This window comes from Bubalus bubalis, chromosome 23, assembly GCF_019923935.1.
Source record: "Bubalus bubalis isolate 160015118507 breed Murrah chromosome 23, NDDB_SH_1, whole genome shotgun sequence".
NCBI classification, from domain to species: Eukaryota; Metazoa; Chordata; class Mammalia; order Artiodactyla; family Bovidae; genus Bubalus; species Bubalus bubalis.
The window spans coordinates 16124917-16144805 of NC_059179.1; the positions used below are offsets into that span (position 1 = coordinate 16124917).

Consider the following 19889-nt stretch of genomic DNA (forward strand, 5'->3'; position numbering starts at 1 on the left):
TCAAAGAGGACACTATAATAGATGGAGAAATATACCGTGTTCATGGATTAGAAGAATCAATATAGTGAAAATGAGTGTACCACTCAAAGCAATCTGTAGATCAATGCAATCCCTATCAAGCTACCGACGGTATTTTTCACAGAGCTAGAACAAATAATTTCACAATTTGTATGGAAATACAAAAAACCTCGAATAGCCAAAGCAATCTTGAGAAAGAAGAATGGAACTGGAGGAATCATCCTGTCTGACTTCAGGCTCTACTGTAAAGCCACGGTCATCAAGATAGTATGGTACTGGCACAAAGACAGAAATATAGATGAATGGAACAAAATAGAAATCCCAGAGATAAATCCATGCACCTATGGACACTTTATCTTTGGCAAAGGAGGCAAGAATATACAATGGATTAAAGACAATCTCTTTAACAAGTGGTGCTGGGAAAACTGGTCAACCACTTGTAAAAGAATGAAAGTAGAACACTTTCTAACACCATACACAAAAATAAACTCAAAATGGATTAAAGATCTAAAGGTAAGACCAGAAACTATAAAACTCCTAGAGGAGAAGATAGGCAAAACACTGTCTGACACAAATCACAGCAGGATCCTCTATGACTCACCTCCCAGAATATTACAAATAAAAGCAAAAATAAGCAAATGGGACCTAATTAAAAGCTTCTATCCAACAAAGGAAACTATAAGCAAGGTGAAAAGACAGCCATGAGAATGGGAGAAAATAACTGCAAATGAAGCAACTGACAAAGAATTAATCTCAAAAATATACAAGCAACTCCTGCAGCTCAGTTCCAGAAAAATAAATGACCGAATCAAAAAATAGGCCAAAGAACTAAACAGACATTTCTCCAAAGAAGACATACAGATGGCTAACACATGAAAAGATGCTCAACATCACTCATTATCAGAGAAATGCAAATCAAAACCACAATAAGGTACCATTTCACACCAGTCAGAATGGCTGCTATCCAAAAGTCCAATAAATGCTGGAGAGGGTGTGGAGAAAAGGGAACCCTCTTACACTGCTGGTGGGAATGCAAACTAGTACAGCCACTATGGAGAACAGTGTGGAGATTCCTTAAAAAACTGGAAATAGAATTGCCATACGACCCAGCAATCCCACTGCTGGGCATACACACCGAGGAAACCAGAATTGAAAGAGACACGTGTACCTCAGTGTTCATCACAGCACTTTATAATAGCCAGGGTCCATCAGCAGATGAATGGATAAGAAAGCAGTGGTACATATACACAATGGAGTATTGCTCAGCCATTAAAAAGAATACATTTGAATCAGTTCTAATGAGGTGGATGAAACTGGAGCCTATTATACAGAGTGAAGTAAGCCAGAAAGAAAAACACCATACAGCATACTAATGCATATATATGGAATTTAGAAAGATGGTAACAATAACCCTGTATGTGAGACAGCAAAAGAGACAAAGATGTATAGAACTGTCTTTTGGACTCTGTGGGAGAGGGTGAGGGTGGGATGATTTGGGAGAATAGCATTGAAACACGTATATTATATGTGGAAAGAATTGCCAGTCCAGGTTCGATGCATGATACAGGATGCTCAGGGCTGGTGTACTGGGATGACCCAGAGGGATGGGATGGGGAGGGAGGTAGGAGGGGGGGTTCAGGATAGGGAATTCATGAACACCTGTGGCAGATTCATGTCGATGTATGGCAAGACCAATATAATAGTGTAGAGTAATTAGCCTCCAATTAAAATAAATACATTTATATTAAAAAAAATTTTTTTTAAATTTCTTCTTTCCAAACCATGAGTAGTAAATACATTAAAAAAAAAGATTAATTGATGCAAAATATGTTCTTGGTATTTGGGGCAGTATTATATAAATTTTGATATTTGGGCAAGAAATACTTTCTGCTGTTTTGTCATTGAAATTTACTATTTTTATGTAAATTTTAACATATTTGTAGTGGTTAGTTAGAAAGCAGAAACAATTAAAGTTTGAGAGTTGAAAAATTTTCAATTTCTTTTGTTCTTGAAACTTTAATGAGATCCTGTATATGAAAGCACAGAGTAATAGTCTCAAAAAGTAATTGGGCAGAGGGGTTGAGATTTTTGTATGTAGGCCTGGCAAAATCTGTGAAGTTTGGTAGCTTTGAATAGCTTGTTAGCCTTATCATAATATCATAATAGAGATATCATATCATAGCAATTTCATAATAGAGAAAACAATTTTAAGAGAAGGAAAGCAAGAACCAGCATTTGCATTTATTGAGGATCTATATGGTGTCAGGAGCTTAATGTAAATTACCTTACTTAATCATGGGTTTTCTGGATGGCTCAGCAGGTAAAGAATCTACCTGCAATGCAGGAGACTCAGGAGATTCGGATTTGATCCCTGGGTGGGGAAGATCCCCTGGAGGAGAGCATGGCAACCCACTGTAGTATTCTTGCCAGGAAAATCCCATGGACAGAGGAGCCTGGCTGGCTGTGGTCCATGGGGTCACAAAGAGTCAGACACAACTGAAGCATCGGAGCACACACATACACAACCCCTTGAGTAGGTGTTACTTTTCTCCAGTTTACTGATGAAGACAGCCTAGTTCCAGAGTGATCAAGTACCTTTCTTGAAGTCTCACAGGTAGTACGTGGCAGAGCTGGAATTTGAATCTAGGTCTGACTGACTCCGAAAATCATATTTCTGCTATTCCACAGTGATATTCCTTTAGCAGAAACATCTTTTCCAGCCTCTTAACATTCATTCTATATGGTAGCTATTTGGCTGAGCACTCTGCAGTATTTTATCTTTCTGGTTGTGTAATGAATAGTTTTGATAGAATCAAGTACTTCAGTTTACCACATTTTTGATACCTGCCACATAAGAGAAATCTGATGATATAGTAAGATTTTTATCTTTATTTTTGAGTAAAAATAGAAATATATGGATAAATTTCTTTCTTATTATTTATGAATTTTTATTCTTGTTTTTCCCCAGAACTTTATGAAATCTTCCTCTCAAGAGCAAAGGAACGGTGGAAAAGTTTCAGTGAAACAAGTTCAGAGAATGATGTAGAAGGTGGGCTATTTTTGTTGTTAATAGAAATTTCTCAAAATCCAGGTGCTGAGATGAGTGTGATTTTTTACAATATGCCAGGAACTGCAATAATTCTTTACATACATTATCTCCTTTAATGTTAATAACCCTTTAAATAGATGTTATTATACTGGATGATATAAGAGGAAACTGAGGCTCAGAATAGTTAACTTGGGAACAGTACAGCTGTGATGTAAACCCAGGTTGTTGGACTCCAGGGTCCAGTTTTTAATCACAACAGTAAAAGTAATGGGGTGCAGTATTTTTAGGCCACCTGTTACTTAAAAGATTGATGATCTTCACAGCTCGCTTGTGACCTCTCGTGAAGAGGAAGCATGCTCTTCTCTCTTATGCTGTTGGATTATCATTTCAATTTAGTCAGTAACTGAGCTAGGTTCGGCAGGATTGCAGCTTTAGATAGACTTAGTTCATCTTGGGTTTCAAATTTGCTGAAGGAAAGAACCACAGGCTCCCTACTTTAATCAGACATTCTCCCAAGGGCCATGTGCCTATGGATGATTTCATTATGTCTTTCCAGCCTGGCCTTCTGCACAACACTGGAACCCAGCAAAATTCCCACAGAGGAAAACCAGATATACATTCAGGCTTCTCCAAATCAGTCTTATTGGGCCATGAAAAGCTCTTCTGCATTCTTTGCTCAAGCAGAATACCTTCATCTCTGGCAGGCTCAGTCCTGAGCCCATTCCCACACTTGGCAGATGCCCCTAGGAATAAAAGTAGCCACTGGTATCCACTTAGCTGGGAAAGGAAAGGCAAGACTCTTCTCTTTCTGAGATTTAAAACCTTTACAATTCTCGGTGCTCACAATTCTCTTATGCCTTTTTTTTTTTTTTCCCTTTCTTTTCTGGCCACACCACATGGCTTGTGGGATTTTAGTTCCTTGACCAGGGACAGAACCCAGGTCCTCAGCAATGAGAGCACAGAATCCTAACCACTGGATCACCAGGGAATTTCCTCTTATGCCTTTTTTAAAACATATGGTATTTGAAATCTGTTTTTTCCTAGTTGTTATTGCAGGAGTAGTAGTCTTTCCCCTCCCTTTCATAAAACCTAGAAACAGAAATCTTTTACCATAAAACTTTGTGATAAATGTATAGATTCTTTCTTCATATTCAGTTCACTTCAGTCGCTCAGTCATGTCCGCCTCTTTGCGACCCCATGAACCGCAGCACACCAGGCCTCTCTGTCCATCACCTTTCCCAGAGTCCACCCAAACCCATGTCCATTGAGTCGGTGATGCCATCCAACCATCTCATCCTCTGTCGTCCCCTTCTCCTCCTGCCTTCGATCTTTCCCAGCATCAGGGTCTTTTCAAATGAGCACCTCTTCGCATCAGGTTGCCAAAGTATTGGAGTTTCAGCTTCAACATCAGTCCTTCCAATGAACACCCAGGACTGATCTCCTTTAGGATGGACTGGTTGGATCTCCTTGCAGTCCAAGGGACTCTCAAGAGTCTTCTCCAACACCACAGTTCAACAGCATCAATTCTTCGGTGCTCAGCTTTCTTCACAGTCCAACTCGCACATCCATACATGACCACTGGAAAAACCATAGCCTTGACTAGACGGACTTTTGTTGGCAAAGTAATGTCTGTGCTTTTTAATATGCTGTCCAGGTTGGTCATAACTTTCCTTCCAAGGAGTAAGCGTCTTTTAATTTCATGGCTGCAGTCACCATCTGCAGTGATTTTGGAGCCCAGAAAAATAAAGTCTGACACTGTTCCCCATCTATTTCCCATGTAGTGATGGGACCGGATGCCATGATTTTCATTTTCTGAATGTTGAGCTTTAAGCCAACTTTTTCACTCTCCTCTTTCACTTTCATCAAGAGGCTTTTTAGGTCTTCTTCACTTTCTGCCATAAGGGTGGTGTCATCTGCATATCTGAGGTTCTTGATATTTCTCCCGGCAATCTTGATTCCAGCTTTTGCTTCTTCCAGCCCAGTGCTTCTCATGATGTACTCTGCATATTAAATAAGTAGGGTGACAATATACAACCTTGACGTACTCCTTTACCTATTTGGAACCTATCTGTTGTTCCATGTCCAGTTCTAACTGTTGCTTCCTGACCTGCATACAGGTTTAAGGCTATAAGTTCCAGGAAAAGCTGTGATGTTTCTTTAAAGTTATTGATTATTCCGCTTTTAACTTTCCTTAAGTAACATACATGCTGTGTGTGATCATTCTGTGTTTACAAGACTGAACTTGGTATAATGAGTAATCATTTCAGTTTTATCTGCCTGGCAAATGCAGGTGTATCTGTTGCTGATCGAGAGGCCAGTCTAGAATTAATTAAGTTGGACATATCCCGTACATTTCCATCTCTCTACATCTTTCAGAAGGTAAGGGTATCTCAACTAGCTTGTAGCACCTATTTTTTTTAATCCAAAGGAACAAATTCTGTAAATGCATAGCTATTATTTTTTAAAAGCATAACTATAAAAATTGGATGCCTTTATATAAAAAAGGCAAAACTAGTAGGAAAATAGTAAAGGCATTTCTGTTATTTTACTCCACTGACTGAATGCATTGCAGTTAGAATAGCACACAAAGGTACTGATGAGTTTTCCCTGAAGTGAATTTGTCTAGTTTCTATTCTGTAAAATATCTGAATTTTAACATTTTTGCCTAGTAAATTGGTAAACTATAAGGAAGTTTGCTCCAAAACTTAATTTTTTTTCAGAATTATTATTGAAATAGGAAGGTTTGTTTTTTGTGCAGAGATTATTATGAAATTGCTTACATTTTATGAGGAGAGTAACGATTACATTTTATACGTATATATGACAAGTCTTTATTCATGGAATTTTTCTCTATGTTGACAAAGTGAGATTGAACATTTTACCATTAAGATTAATATTTGTGATTATTAATAAACTTAATTTTGTGTATTCATGGTTTTCTTTTGCTGAAATTGTATTATATCAAATGAAAGAATCAGTGTTCATTATAAATTTATTGTGCCAACTTTAGATGTCTTTAAAATTGCATACAACTCTATAGTTTGTATCCATCCATCAAGTAAGTTTATTTGACTATTTTGGTTTTCCACAATTAAATATTTTTTACCCATACTTTAGAACATATCTTTGCAGAATGAATAAGTATACTGACTAAAACTAGTCATTTAGGAAATATAAAGTTAATTAACATGTTATTTGAGAATTAACTTAGAAACAATTATTTGTATAGTTTGACATTTCATTTTTCTCTTCTCTAAGGGTGGCCCATATCATGATGTCTTACATAGCATATTAGGGGCATATACCTGTTACCGACCGGATGTTGGTTATGTAAGTATTTGTTTCAATCTGTCTTTTGAATATAAACAGTCTCTGTCTTATCTCATAGTAGCTTATGTTGTATTAGCTCTCAAATGTCTGTATCTGTATGGTTTTTTTCTTGGTCCTGTCAGCTTACTCTGAGAGAAATTTTCCCTTTCCTGCCAGAGGCTTGTGAGACTGATTGCCTGCTTTCTTGGAGAGCAGCTGGGGATTTGACCATTCAATTTGTAAACTTTTATTTATTATCTATCCTGTGTTGCCTTCTCCCCTTTTCCCTAACTCTCCTTTTCCTGATTGTCTCTTTAGAGATAAACCTCTTATGTTCATCTGGGTTGAGGCAAGGTAGGTAGGTACCTGTACATACAGAGTAGAGGAGGGGATTTGCTCCTTTTACAAATTTTTAACCAATCCAAGTTTTAGTCCTTCCTCTCAATTTTAGAGGTGCCTGATAACTTCAGTTCTTGAGCCTTCCAGAATTTGTGGCTGAATTGGCTTGCCGCTGACTGGCTTTCTCCTCGGCACATATTTTAGTCTCAATATTCCCTGTATAGTTAAAATTTCCAAAATGCTATTGACATCTTTTATCTACTGTCTATATTATTTTCCATTTTCTTTTTTGTTCTTCTAGGTTAATACTTATCATTTGATTTACTGTTATCTTAGTTGGATTTAGAAGGGAAGGGGACAAATAAAAATGTGTGTTCAACTTGTCATGTTTTATTGGAAATCATAAAACCTTCATTTTCTTGCCTTTGTCTTAAAATAGAAGAATTTTAGAGATGTCACAATAGGGTGGCTGTCTGATACAACTTACCCTATTTTGTTGCATGTTCATTTGTACATTTGTTTATTCATCCATTCACTCAACAAATATGTACTGTGTGCTTATGGCTATATGCCAGGCTTTGTTCTAGGCATTTTATTCAGCTCTGTGAACAAAAGAAAGATTCCTTTTTGTCTCTTATAATTTAGATGGAGACAGACAATAAACAACAACAAATAAGTAAATCACATGTTATATGAAAAGGTGATAAGTATTATAGAAAAAGCATGACATGGCTTGGGGAGAAAGTGAAGTTTGGGCATGGGGTAGGTTGTAGTATTAAAGCTGTCCTTATGAAGAAACCTCAGATATGCAGATGACACCACCCTTACGGCAGAAAGTGAAAAGGAACTAAAAAGCCTCTTGATGAAGGTGAAAGTGGAGAGTGAAAAAGTTGGCTTAAAGCTCAACATTCAGAAAACTAAGATCATGGCATCCGGTCCTATCACTTCATGGGAAATAGATGGGGAAACAGTGGAAACAGTGTCAGACTTTATTTTTCTGGGCTCCAAAATCACTGCAGATGGTGACTGCAGCCATGAAATTAAAAGACACTTACTCCTTGGAAGGAAAGTTATGACCAACCTAGATAGCATATTCAAAAGCAGAGACATTACTTTGCCAACAAAGGTTCGTCTAGTCAAAGCTATGGTTTTTCCTATGGTCATGTACGGATGTGAGAGTTGGACTGTGAAGAAGCCTGAGCGCCGAAGAATTGATGCTTTTGAACTGTGGTGTTGGAGAAGACTCTTGAGAGTCCCTTGGACTGCAAGGAGATCCAACCAGTCCATTCTGAAGGAAATCAGCCCTGGGATTTCTTTGGAAGGAATGATGCTAAAGCTGAAACTGCAGTACTTTGGCCACCTCATGCAAAGAGTTGACTCATTGGAAAGGACTCTGATGCTGGGAGGGATTGGGGGCAAGAGGAGAAGGGGATGACAGAGGATGAGATGGCTGGATGGCATCACTGACTCGATGGACATGAGTCTGAGTGAACTCCGGGAGTTGGTGATGGACAGGGAGGCCTGGCATGGTGCGATTCATGGGGTCACAAAGAGTCGGACACGACTGAGTGACTGATCTGATCTGATCTGAACTTAGGAAGAAAGTAAAATTTAAACAGAGAATCTCTTTTGGTCATGTGTTCTATAATAGAATCATAAAAACATTATATAACCCCTTCATATTTTTAAGTTGACATTCATTTAAATTTTTGCATTATAAGTTTCATCATAAAGGATTTAATTTTTAGCACTTACTAAATATTGATATTTTAAAATAAAACTTTTATTTTAAAACTGTATGCGCTCAGTTGCTCAGTCGTGTCTGACTCTCTGTGACCCCATGGTCTGTAGCCCGCCAGGCTCCTCTGTCCCTGGAATTTTTCAGGCAGGCATTCTGGAGTGAGTTGCCATTTCCTACTCCAGGGGATCTTCCTGATTCAGAGATTGAACCTGTGTGTCTTGCATCTCCTGCATTAATTTCTCTTCCCTTTGAAGGTCCAAGGGATGTCCTTCATAGCAGCAGTTCTCATTCTCAACTTGGAAGAAGCAGATGCCTTCATTGCATTTGCAAATCTCCTGAATAAGCCATGCCAGTTAGCCTTTTTTCGTGTGGATCACAGCATGGTATGAACATTTAGAATGAATTATGTTTTTCTTTGTCAGTTTCTATAGTCTGATTGCCCTTACAGAGTAAAATACAGTAATTAGAAGACCAAGGTGATCTAAAATAAGCCTTTCATTGAATTACAGTTTTATGAATGCTTGATGAAAAGACTCAGAAACAGATGCTAAGCAAGATTTTCTATTAACTTATGAGTAAGGATTTAATTTCTCAATTTCTCGAGTATACTCTTAAATAATTTTGTTGAAATTTCTATCTTTAGATGTTGAAATATTTTGCAACGTTTGAAGTATTTTTTGAAGAAAATCTCTCCAAACTATTTCTTCATTTCAAATCTTATAGTCTTACACCAGACATATACTTGATAGACTGGTAAGTTATAGAATATAGTAATTAAAAGGAAACAGAGTAAAACTTTTTGCCTAAAGTAAATCTGATGCACAGGATCATACATATAAGAAAAACTCTTCTCTTATGTATAAAGAAACCCTCACATTTTTGTTGGGAGGCATTTGATTAAGAGTGTGAACTCTGGTTTGAAATCAGAATCCCTGTTTTTTTGTATTTCAATTTCCAAACTATAAAATGGGAATAATAATATCTCTATCTTGAGTTGTTTTGAGAGTGTTTTACATGGATTATCTCACTCAATGCCAGGTACATACTAAGCTCTGAGAAAGAATTAGTTGCTATTCCTTTAATATTCTTAACATACAAGGGTTTATGATAGTTATGATAGGTTTTCTTTACTGAGAGCTTTGTTTTTTCCAAGGCCTTATCCAGTTTTCTGACCAAGTATTGATGCCTTATTTAAGTGCTAATGCCTTTTTTTAACTTTACAATTCTAGCTCTTGTATTCTAACTTGGAAGGTTTGCCTAGGACTCTGCTAAACAGTAGCAGTAGAGTATTTAGACGGGGGTGAATTTTGCCCAAGAGATAGAGCAGTCGATCTTAAGATAGATTGTTAAGAGTACATATGAAATATTTAAATCTTAAATCCTAATCATTAAAAATCAGTGGGTTTCATATAAGTGATAAGATTTAATATAGATAATGGCATTGATCGGCTATCTTTATGGTTGTTTGAGGTTTCTTCTATTTAGACTTTAAAAAAAAGACTAAGTTATTTTTCAACGTATTCTCCTGTTCCCATTAGGAACATTAGAGTTCCTTTGGGTAGGACCTAAGATCATGGGGAGAAGGGTTTTCTATTACGGGACCTGAAGGACCAAGATCAAATACTAAATCTGTAAAGAAGGTGGTAAAACTGCTCAGTTGTCCATCTTAAGAACTGTGAACATGAGCCAAAACAGGATCACAACTGATAAAGGGAGCAGGATGAAATTAATACCGAGTGAGTACTGTATACTAGAAACTGCTTCGGCACTTCTAGTACCCTTTCACATTTTGAACAGTGAGTTAGTATTCTCTGTACTACCAAGAGTATGCTTTAGGTTTTCTGGAGGGTTTTTTTTTTTTTTTTGGCCGGGCCTTACAGCTTTTAGAATATTAGTTCCCTGACTAGGGAATAAAACCCAAGCCCTCTGCAGTGGAAACCAGACTCCTAACCACTGGACTGCGAGGGAATTCCCTCTGCTTTCTGTTATGCAATTAAATATGTGTTTATAATTTAAGAAGTAGTCATGGATTTTTGTTTCACTCCATTGAGCTTGTAACATACAAAGCTCAGAACCAATGGTGCAAGAAAAAAGAGGAATAAGTAAGTGGCAGTGCTAATGAGGATTTATTTCATTTTTTGGCGGGAGAGCCTTTAGTTGCCTTGCTCATGTTTCATCAGCAGTATCTCAGATAAAGTTCATGTAAAAAATGTGTACCTTCTTTGCCAAGGTAACATCAAGAGAAGTTCTCTAGCATCTTCTCCCCCTACTTCCTCAACTACAGTGCTACTCCAAAGTACTACTGAGTAAAGACATGATCAAACATTATCAGAAAGGATGGGAAAAACCTTTGATGATTCTATTGGAGGGTACACATGCTCCAAAAGTAGTAGTAAGTAAAGTTTGGTGAACGGAAAAACAGTAGGTGTTTGTGAAGAGGAAGAAAAGGAGAGAAGTCAGGCTTTATGGTTTTGTATTTAGGTTAATATAAGGTACTTGTCCTCATACGGTAATAAGAAGTAACTTTTACTGAGCATTTCTTATTTGCCATTCACTATTCTAAACACTTTACATTTAGGTAATTTTATTATCTTTGTTTACTAATGAGCAGACTGAGGCACAGCAAGGTTAAGTATCTTACTCAGGGTACATAATCAATAAATTGCAAATCTAAGATTCAAACTCAGGTACACTGGTTTCAGAGTCCATACCCTTAACCATGAGGTTATTCTGCCAGTGTAGTTTGTATTAGGCTGTATCGCTGCATAAGATTGTAAATTCACATACTTCTGTTATTTATTACTTAATTTTCCACTACTCAAGTTGAGGGAAGGAGCCATATCTTATTTGCCTTTTCAGCCCTAATTTAAGCACTTCTTTTTATATAGAGATGCTTAATGAGTGACTGAATAAATGAATGAAAAATTTCAATGACTTTTCCCCCCCTAATTTTAGGATCTTCACACTATATAGCAAATCACTACCACTTGATCTGGCCTGTCGAGTATGGGATGTATTTTGCAGAGATGGGGAGGAATTTTTATTTAGGACTGGATTAGGAATCCTCCGATTATATGAAGATATTCTTCTACAGATGGACTTTATTCACATAGCACAGTTTCTAACTAAATTGCCGGAAGATATCACATCAGAAAAACTGTTCAGCTGTATTGCAGCCATCCAGATGCAGAATAGTACCAAAAAATGGACTCAGGTAGAGTGACATTTTCCTACTTCTAACAGATGTAGTAAAAGGTTTTTTTTTTTAATTAAAAAAAAAGTTAACTATTTTTCAAATGTTAGTGCTTAAGTTTAAAAAAAAAGCTTTAAAAATAATTTTTGACTTTGAAAAAAACATTGCTTCTCTTTCACTTCTCCAGACCTATGGCTTTATTTTTTATGTAAGTCTAGTAATATTTTGAGTTTAGTGAAGTGCAGCCTACAATAGTCATGTATTTGCCAGGGTAATTATATAAGCACCTTGGTAGTTCAAATAGACAACAATTGTATTAAATACCTGAATATGTACTAAGGGTTTGCAATAAAAAGAATGTAATGTATGATTCTGACTTTTTAGATGCTTAATCTTGTTAGGGAAGCAAATATATTGACAGTCTAAAGTTATATTACATAAAAAATAGTGTTAACACTTGCTTCATGAATGATGGACAGTAAGCATAAGTTCACAGTTTTATTGCTTATTAAAATGAAAATATAAGAATATTGGTCCAGTCAATGTAAGGCAAAAACCACTATATTATAAAGTAATTAGCCTCCAATTAAAATAAATCAATTAAAAAAATAAATATTGGGAAAATGCAAAAAAAAACGAATATTGGTCCAGGAAATGTTTTGTTACCTAATAGTAATTTTATAATATTGGCAAGTGATGAAAACTGGAATCTAACTGTCTATCATAAAATTGGGTTGAAACAAACAAGAGGATATGAGAATTGACACTCTTTCAGAGAGCAAAGTTACGTATGCTAAAGCTTTTTCATGTTAATAAACTGTAGATTTTAAAATCTCTTTAATCTGCATGGTTGTTGTTTTTAGCATTAATGTTTACTTTATATAATTTCCAGGTCTTTTCATCTGTGATGAAGGATATTAAAGAAGGAGACAAGAATAATAGTCCAGCTTTGAAAAGCTAACCTTCAAAATTAACAATAATTGCAATATAACAAATGTTTTTTGATAAAAGTTTTTGTTTCCTATGTAAAAAGCATGGTAGAAAATGCTGAAGAAAGCTAAAAGAATCAAGACATGGAAAACTACTGATTTTGAATTCCATGGGGCTGAAGTAAATGAGTAACCCATTGACAGTATTAATTTAAAAAGTATTTTATAGGGAGAGCCATTTTACAAAGGAGAAAATTTAAATGGCTAGTTCATACTCCATAATATGGAGTGAATAGTTTAATGCAATACATTTTTTAATAGCTTTGGATATAGTTCAAAATTTTTACATCTTTTCTTTAACTATTAGCATAAAGGCACTTTGGAGGTCAGAACAGGCTATTTAAATACTACTTTAACTTCTAAAATACTATTTGAAATAAACGCCTTAGTACAGATATTATCTCCAGTTCCAAACATTTGAAGATATTATAGACCAATAATAAGCAACTTTGATTGTAAAGTGTTTATGTCACTGATGTTGTTTATATTCATTCCCACGTTGGGGCAAATTTGGGTTATCTGGGAACTGGAAATATTGGTAGGAGATTGTTTAGCACTTATGTAAGTGTTTTCCACAGTATCATGTCTGTCTGTTTTTGAAAGGAAATTGTTTCTTTTTCTCAAGGAATTTCTGTCACTCAGAGGAATTTAGCTTTTCTGTTTCTAGTCTAAGAGATTGTTCATCTAGTAATTTAAGAAAGCTAACTGGTAGAAGAAAATTTCTTTGCACTTTAATGGACTGAAGACTTTTTGGAGGGAGTAAGTCCATAAATATAAATGAGGTTTTTCACTGGTAAGAGTAAAAAGTAATGAATTCTGAGAGTTCTTAAATAGCATGCTACTTGGCAAGACTTTAAGTTTGTTAGTTAAAATTTTTTCACTGTCTGTAGAAACAAAATTTGTTAATTCCAGTTTGAATTTTGAAACAATATGTAGCCAAGTCCGTGACTTGTCAAACCCTGTGTATAATTTTCTAATCAATGGAAATGAGAGTAAAAGAAAAATTTAATTTTTTTCTAATGAGTTTAACTTTGATGATATAGTGGATAAAGGAATGACTAATTATTGGTAACCTGACATTAAATTTATTATGATGTTTGATTCTTGAGCTTAAAATAAATCACTTTATTATTATTGATATCTATATAACATGGTATTTGGTTAATAATTAGACTTATAGTGTGCTTTTATGTTGCACTTTGGTTTGAAACAACACTTAAGCACACTATTTCTGTTAGTGGTATATAGTCTTCAAACTAACAAGTCTGAGAACCTTGTTAGTGTAGTGACTGCCTCTTTAGGAATATGGGACCAGATGGTACCCATGTATTTTTACCCCATGGGTCATTCTAACCTAGGGACCACTAATGGAGCCCTCAGAAGTTAACTCCTGTCATAGGAGCTTTCTTAGTGGAAACTAGTAGTGTAATAAAATATTGAGGGAGTACTCAGGGTCTTAATAGGTTTTAGAATGACATATTAACTCTGGTAACTACTTCCTTGGTATTGGTGGCCCTGATAGAGGGAACGAAACCCCTGGCAGTAATCTCATTGAGGTTGTACTACCTGCCAAAATTTAATCTTACTTTTGTGTATTTGTTTCCTAAGTTGGGCCTACGTTACTGTATTTCTTTTTCTCATTTTTATTATTGTACAGTTTCTTTACCTTTCAAGTATAAATGTGTATATAAAATGTAAATACAAGGAATTTACTAAAATCCACTATTAACAATTACTGTGTAAATAAAACTTATAAGCAGAGTAATTACTTGAAATGAGTCTTCATTATTTGGGGAATATTTAACTATGTGTGGAGATAAAAAGGGAATAAACTCTTCTTCCAGATTTCTCTTCCTGAGGATAACTGGGCCTTTTGGCTTTTGAGATTGCCAGTACTGGTAGTGAGAAAGTTGTATCTTCCTTAAACCTCTTATACAGGCATTATAGAGTTACTCGTTATTCATATGGTCAGTGTATGGCAGTTTTTTGGGTAAAGTGTATTTTCAGTTAAAAAATAACTTGCCTGGGAGAGAGGTGGAAGGGAGGTTTAAAAGGGAGGGGACATATGTATACCTGTGGCTGATTTATGTTGATGATGGCAGAACCCATCACAATATTGTAAAGTAATCATCTTCCAAATAAAAATAAAACTAAAAAAATAACTTTCCTAAAAACCTCAAGATAATGTGAAATTGAATATGATGTTTTGTCTGTCTAATCAATATTTCTCTAGTTGGCCTTTTAGCCCTGGTCTGCATTGTATTGTTTAAATGCTACTGGAAGACTCCAGTAACTAGCATAGCTTTCTAAAATCAGAACACATAGTTTTTGCTGATTTCTTTTGCAGTGATGACCTTCATATAATGTTATTGATTTGAGTATACACACACACACACACACACATATATATAAGCAGAGTGTGTGTGTGTGTGTGTGTATATATATGTATATATGTATACTTTAATTGAGGTATAGTTGATATACAGTGTTGTGTTAGTTTCTGGTGTACAACAAAGTGATTCAATTCAATTATATATATATTCTTGCTTTCTGTTGAAGAACTAAGGATTGAGGAAAATTTCTTCCCCTCTGACACCACCCAGGAAAACTAACTCACCAAAATGACTGAAACCCTCACCTTAAGTACTACCTTCAGCTGAAAACCAAAGATGTTAGGAGTATGGTTTGAGACTTCAAAGGGGAAGCAATTCACATGGAGATGAAAAGCAAATGTTTGGTAAACATGTTTGCTGGGCCTTGCAGAACAGTGAGTGGACTCTGATCTCTCTCGGCCCTGCAGAGTTTTCCCCACCTCACCTAGTCTATATTCTTAGTTCTATTACAGAATAGACCCTCTATCAAAATTCTTTTTGGCAGATAAGGGGGCAGTAACAAGAAAAACTTACTGAGTCTTCTGTTTCTTAAAAATAATTAGCCTAATTTAACCTTCACACCAAAAAGACACATTTTGGGGTGACAAATTTTGCTTTCCTATAGTGCTGGCGGCTCAGCTGTAAAGAATTTACCTGCAGTGCAGGGGCCGCAGGAGACATGGGTGTGATCCCTGGGTCAGGAAGATTCCCTGGAGGAGGGCATGGCAGCCCACTTCAATATTCCTGCTTGGAGAAGCCTGGCAGGCTGCAGTGCATAGGGTAGCAAAGTCGGACACAACCAACTGAACATGCGTGCACGCACAGTGGTAAAACCATTTATTTGGACTTCACTGTTTGACAACATGTGAAAGTCGCCATGTACCACTCTTTGTGACCCTATGGACTATAGAGTCCATGGAATTCTCCAGGCCAGAATACTGGAGTGGGTACCTTTCCCTTCTCCAGGGGATCTCCCCAACCCAGGGATCGAACCCAGGTCTCTCGCATTGCAGGCAGATCCTTTACCAGCTGAGCCACCAGGGATGCCCAAGAATACAGGAGTGGGTAGCCTATCCGTTCTCCTGTGGATCTTCCCAACCGAGGAAACGAACCGGGGTCTCCTGCATTGCAGGTGGGTTCTTTACCAACTGAGCTATTAGGGAAGCTTTCACAACATGCAAAGATGAAAATTATATCATGTTTTTAAACAATTAAAAACTTTTTTTAATTTCAGGGAAATTAGCCCCTTCAGAGAGAAGAAAGCTTTGCCCTTTAAAAAATCTGTTTGCTAGAAATGCAAAGCAAAACTGCAATGAGGTATGAATGGCCATTATCAAAAAGTCTACAAATAATAAATCTGGAGAGGATATGGGTAAAGGGTACCCTCTTACACTGTTGGTGAGAATGTAAACTGGTATAGCCATTACAGAGAACAGTATAGAGATCCCTTGAAAAACTAAAAATAGAGTTACCATGTGATCCAGCAACCCCCACTCCTGGGCATATATTCAGAAACGATGAAAACTCAAATTTGAAAAGATACATGCACCCCAGTGTTCATAGCAACACTGTTTACACTAGGCAAGACATGGAAGCAATCTAAGTGTCCGTCGACAGATGAATGGAAAGAGGATGTGTTATGCATGCATGCATACACACACACAAACACATCAGCTATGAAAAAGAATGAATGCCATTAGCAGTGTTGACTTAAAACAAAATGCACCACTTGAGAATTGTGAGTTAAGTTCTATTTGGGGCAAAATGAGGACTGCAGCCTGCGAGACAGCACCTTAGCAGATAGTTCTGAGAAACTGCTTCAAAGAGGCAGGGGAGAAAGGTCAGTATACATATGGTTTTTGGTGAAGAGAATATATGCAATCAAGCACATATTTTTCCAGAAGGTTTCTACAATCTCATGAAGCCTTTCCTAGTCATAAGGAACAGTCATCACCATGAAGGATTTTAATGTTTTTCTAGATATGAGGAGAATTGGGCTCGTAAACTCAGCTCTTAGAGTATCTATCTGAAGATGTGTCCTGCCAATTTTTCCCTGAGTACAGAGTGCATTTCTGTTCTCCACTCTGAGCTCCTTCAATGGGTGTTGAAAGTCAGCAGCTACAGCAGCACATGATTTCATCCTTTGTAGAGGTAGATGGCAAGCACCCATGGAAAGTGCCAATTTGTAGTTGACAGCACCAAGATGGATGGACCTAGAGATTATCATACTAAGTGAAGTAGGTCAGAAGACAAATACATGATACCACTTACATGTAGAATCTAAAAAATGATGCAAATGAACTTACTTACAAAAAAAAAAAAATAGAATCAGACATAGAAAGCAAACTTAAGGTTACCAAAGGGGGAAGAAGAGTTTAACAGATAAACACTGCTGCTGCTGCTAAGTCACTTCAGTCGTGTCTGACTCTATGCGACCCCATAGATGGCAGCACACTGGGCTGCCCTGTCCCTGGGATTCTCCAGGCAAGAACACTGGAGTGGGTTGCCATTTCCTTCTCCAGTGTGTGAAAGTGAAAAGTGAAAGTGAAGTCGCTCAGTCATGTCCGACTCTTAGCGACCCCATGGACTGCAGCCCACCAGGCTCCTCCGTCCATGGGATTTTCCAGGCAAGAGTACTGGAGTGGGGTGCCATTGCCTTCTATATATAAAATAGAAAACCCACACAATTTCATGGCTGCAGTCACCGTCTGCAGTGATTCTGGAGCCCCAAAAAATCTGTCGCTGCTTCCACTTTTTCCCCATCTATTTCCCATGAAATGATGGGACTGAATGCCATGATCTTAGTTTTTTGAATGCTGAGTTTTAAGCCCGATTTTTCACTCTCCTCTTTCACCCGCATCAAGAGGCTCTTTAGTTCCTCTTCAGTTTCTGCATTAGAGTGGTACCACCTGAGGTTGTTGATACTTTTCCCGACAATCTTGATTCCAGCTTGTGATTCATCCAGTTGGGCATTTCGCATGATATACTCTGCATAGAAGTTAAATAAGCAGTGTGCCAATATACAGCCTTGTTGTACTCCTTTCCCGATTTTGAACCAGTTCATTGTTCCATGTAAGGTTCTAACTGTTGCTTCTTGACCTGCATACAAGTTTCTTAGGAGACAGGTAAGGTGGTCTGGTATTTCCATCTCTTTAAGAATTTTCCACAGTTTTTTTTGTGACCCACACAGTCAAAGGCTTTAGCATAGTCAATGCAGCATAAGTTTTTTTGGAATCCCCTTGTTTTCTCTATGATCCACTGAATGTTGGCAATTTGATCTCTGGTTCCTCTACCTTTTCTAATCCCAGCTTGTACATCTGGAAGTTCGCAGCACAGTGACAAACGTGTCAGCAGATATACCAGTGCAAACAGTGTCAGGTGTGGTACCAGATATTAGATGAAATTTCTGTCTTTTGAAAATCAGATGAAATTGTTTGAATTCCATCCTATTTGTGTTTGGATAAATCGTCCCCATTTGATCTCTGAGGAATTAGAAGGGAAGTTATTGGCCTTGAGCTGATCATTGAAGCTTGCAGAGCAGACTACAAGGAACAAAGTAGGGAAGAGCAACAGATGAAGGAAAGTTTTGGGTAGGTTGGCCACAATTGAGTTCTAAAGAGAGAACAAGAAAAGATTCTCAGCACATTAGGGGAAAACCCTGTAAAAAGCAGTGTTTGAAAAGTTAGGAAAAGAAATTTTGGAATTGATTTTAGGTTGAAAATCTTAGTAATGTGAGACTGACTGATAGCTATTGTCCTTGATTAGAAAAAGGTAGAATTTAAGAGTAATTATTAATGGAGGTTATAATTTATCTTAATGCAATCTGAATTGGCTTTCAAAAGACCTGGGTTTGGCTACTATTTTATCACAAATGACTGTAGGCTTCTGGCTAAGTTATTTATTCTCTGGCAGCATGTTTTCTCACCTATAATGTAGGAATAAAAACAATCTTCCCTGCTAATCTCAGTGTTAACAAAGGTTGCTGAAGATGGTTACAGTGCATTGTAGACCCTTAAGTTTTGTACAATTACAATTAGTAAAGCAGTTGGGAGTCTGCCTTCTATGGGGTCGCACAGAGTCGGACACGACTGAAGCGGCGCAGCAGCAGCAGCATAGCATGGGAGTAAGAAATGGAGGAAACAGATGGTTACATGGCAGGTATACCGTAAATTCTGAGGTTGGGGCGGGGGTGCCACAAGAACTTGTTAAAAGGGACTGCAGGCAAGAAAGTGTGGGACTGAAGACTGAAGTGAAAACCAGGGGCCAGAAGAGCCCAGCTCCTCCCTTCAGGCACTTTCTCTAATTACTGAACCTCTACTGAATTCCTGAACCTTATGTCTTTTCTACTGGCCACTCCGCTAGGTTTATCACTGCATTATCTCCCTTATCCTAAAACAACGTTCTAAAAAGAACTGTACCATCATACTATCTCTCCTATTCCAGCCACAAAAGAGCCCTTTTCTAGGTCACTTCGGGGAATTTTCATTCAAAATGTTAACTGCGGATGGTGGCCAAAGTTGGCAATATGTATTTCTCACATCTTCACCTGGATACTCGGTACCTCTTTCTACCTAATGGATCATCCGCGGGCGGGGTTTAAATCACTTCAGCCAGTGTGTGAAGGTGCCTTTCAAACTGTTCAGAGTGTTGCTTAAGCCTGCATAGTGAGGCATTATCATCAGTTACGTAAGGAAACAGGGCCGTTCGCTAGGCAAACTCGCCCAGCATCACAGAGCTAAAGGCTAACTTCTGCAGCAGAATCCATCTACCCCAAGCCCGAGGTCCCCATAAAACGCTTACCTTCGCCCAAGTTGATTCTGACGAAAACCGAACTCCGCCAAATCTCGCGCCTCTGGGACTCGGGGGCGGGGTGGGGAAC

At 37.5% G+C, this 19889-nt stretch overlaps 1 protein-coding gene across 8 annotated transcripts in view; it reads left to right on the forward strand.

Moving 5' to 3' along the window:
• Positions 1-14403, forward strand: part of TBC1D12 (TBC1 domain family member 12) — a 121803-nt gene extending 107400 nt beyond the window's left edge. For 7 of the 8 annotated variants that reach the window (XM_025274145.3, XM_025274143.3, XM_006053591.4 and 4 more), the window contains 7 exons: positions 2987-3067; positions 5358-5446; positions 6326-6397; positions 8711-8839; positions 9100-9209; positions 11412-11670; positions 12542-14403. In XM_025274145.3, the coding sequence (XP_025129930.1) occupies positions 2987-3067; positions 5358-5446; positions 6326-6397; positions 8711-8839; positions 9100-9209; positions 11412-11670; positions 12542-12610 (809 nt within the window). In that variant the 3' untranslated portion in view covers positions 12611-14403. Of the gene's footprint in view, positions 1-2986; positions 3068-5357; positions 5447-6325; positions 6398-8710; positions 8840-9099; positions 9210-11411; positions 11671-12541 lie in introns of those variants that run through there. The other variant, XM_025274144.2, reaches the window with a different exon arrangement.
• The last annotated feature ends 5486 nt before the right edge of the window (positions 14404-19889 follow it).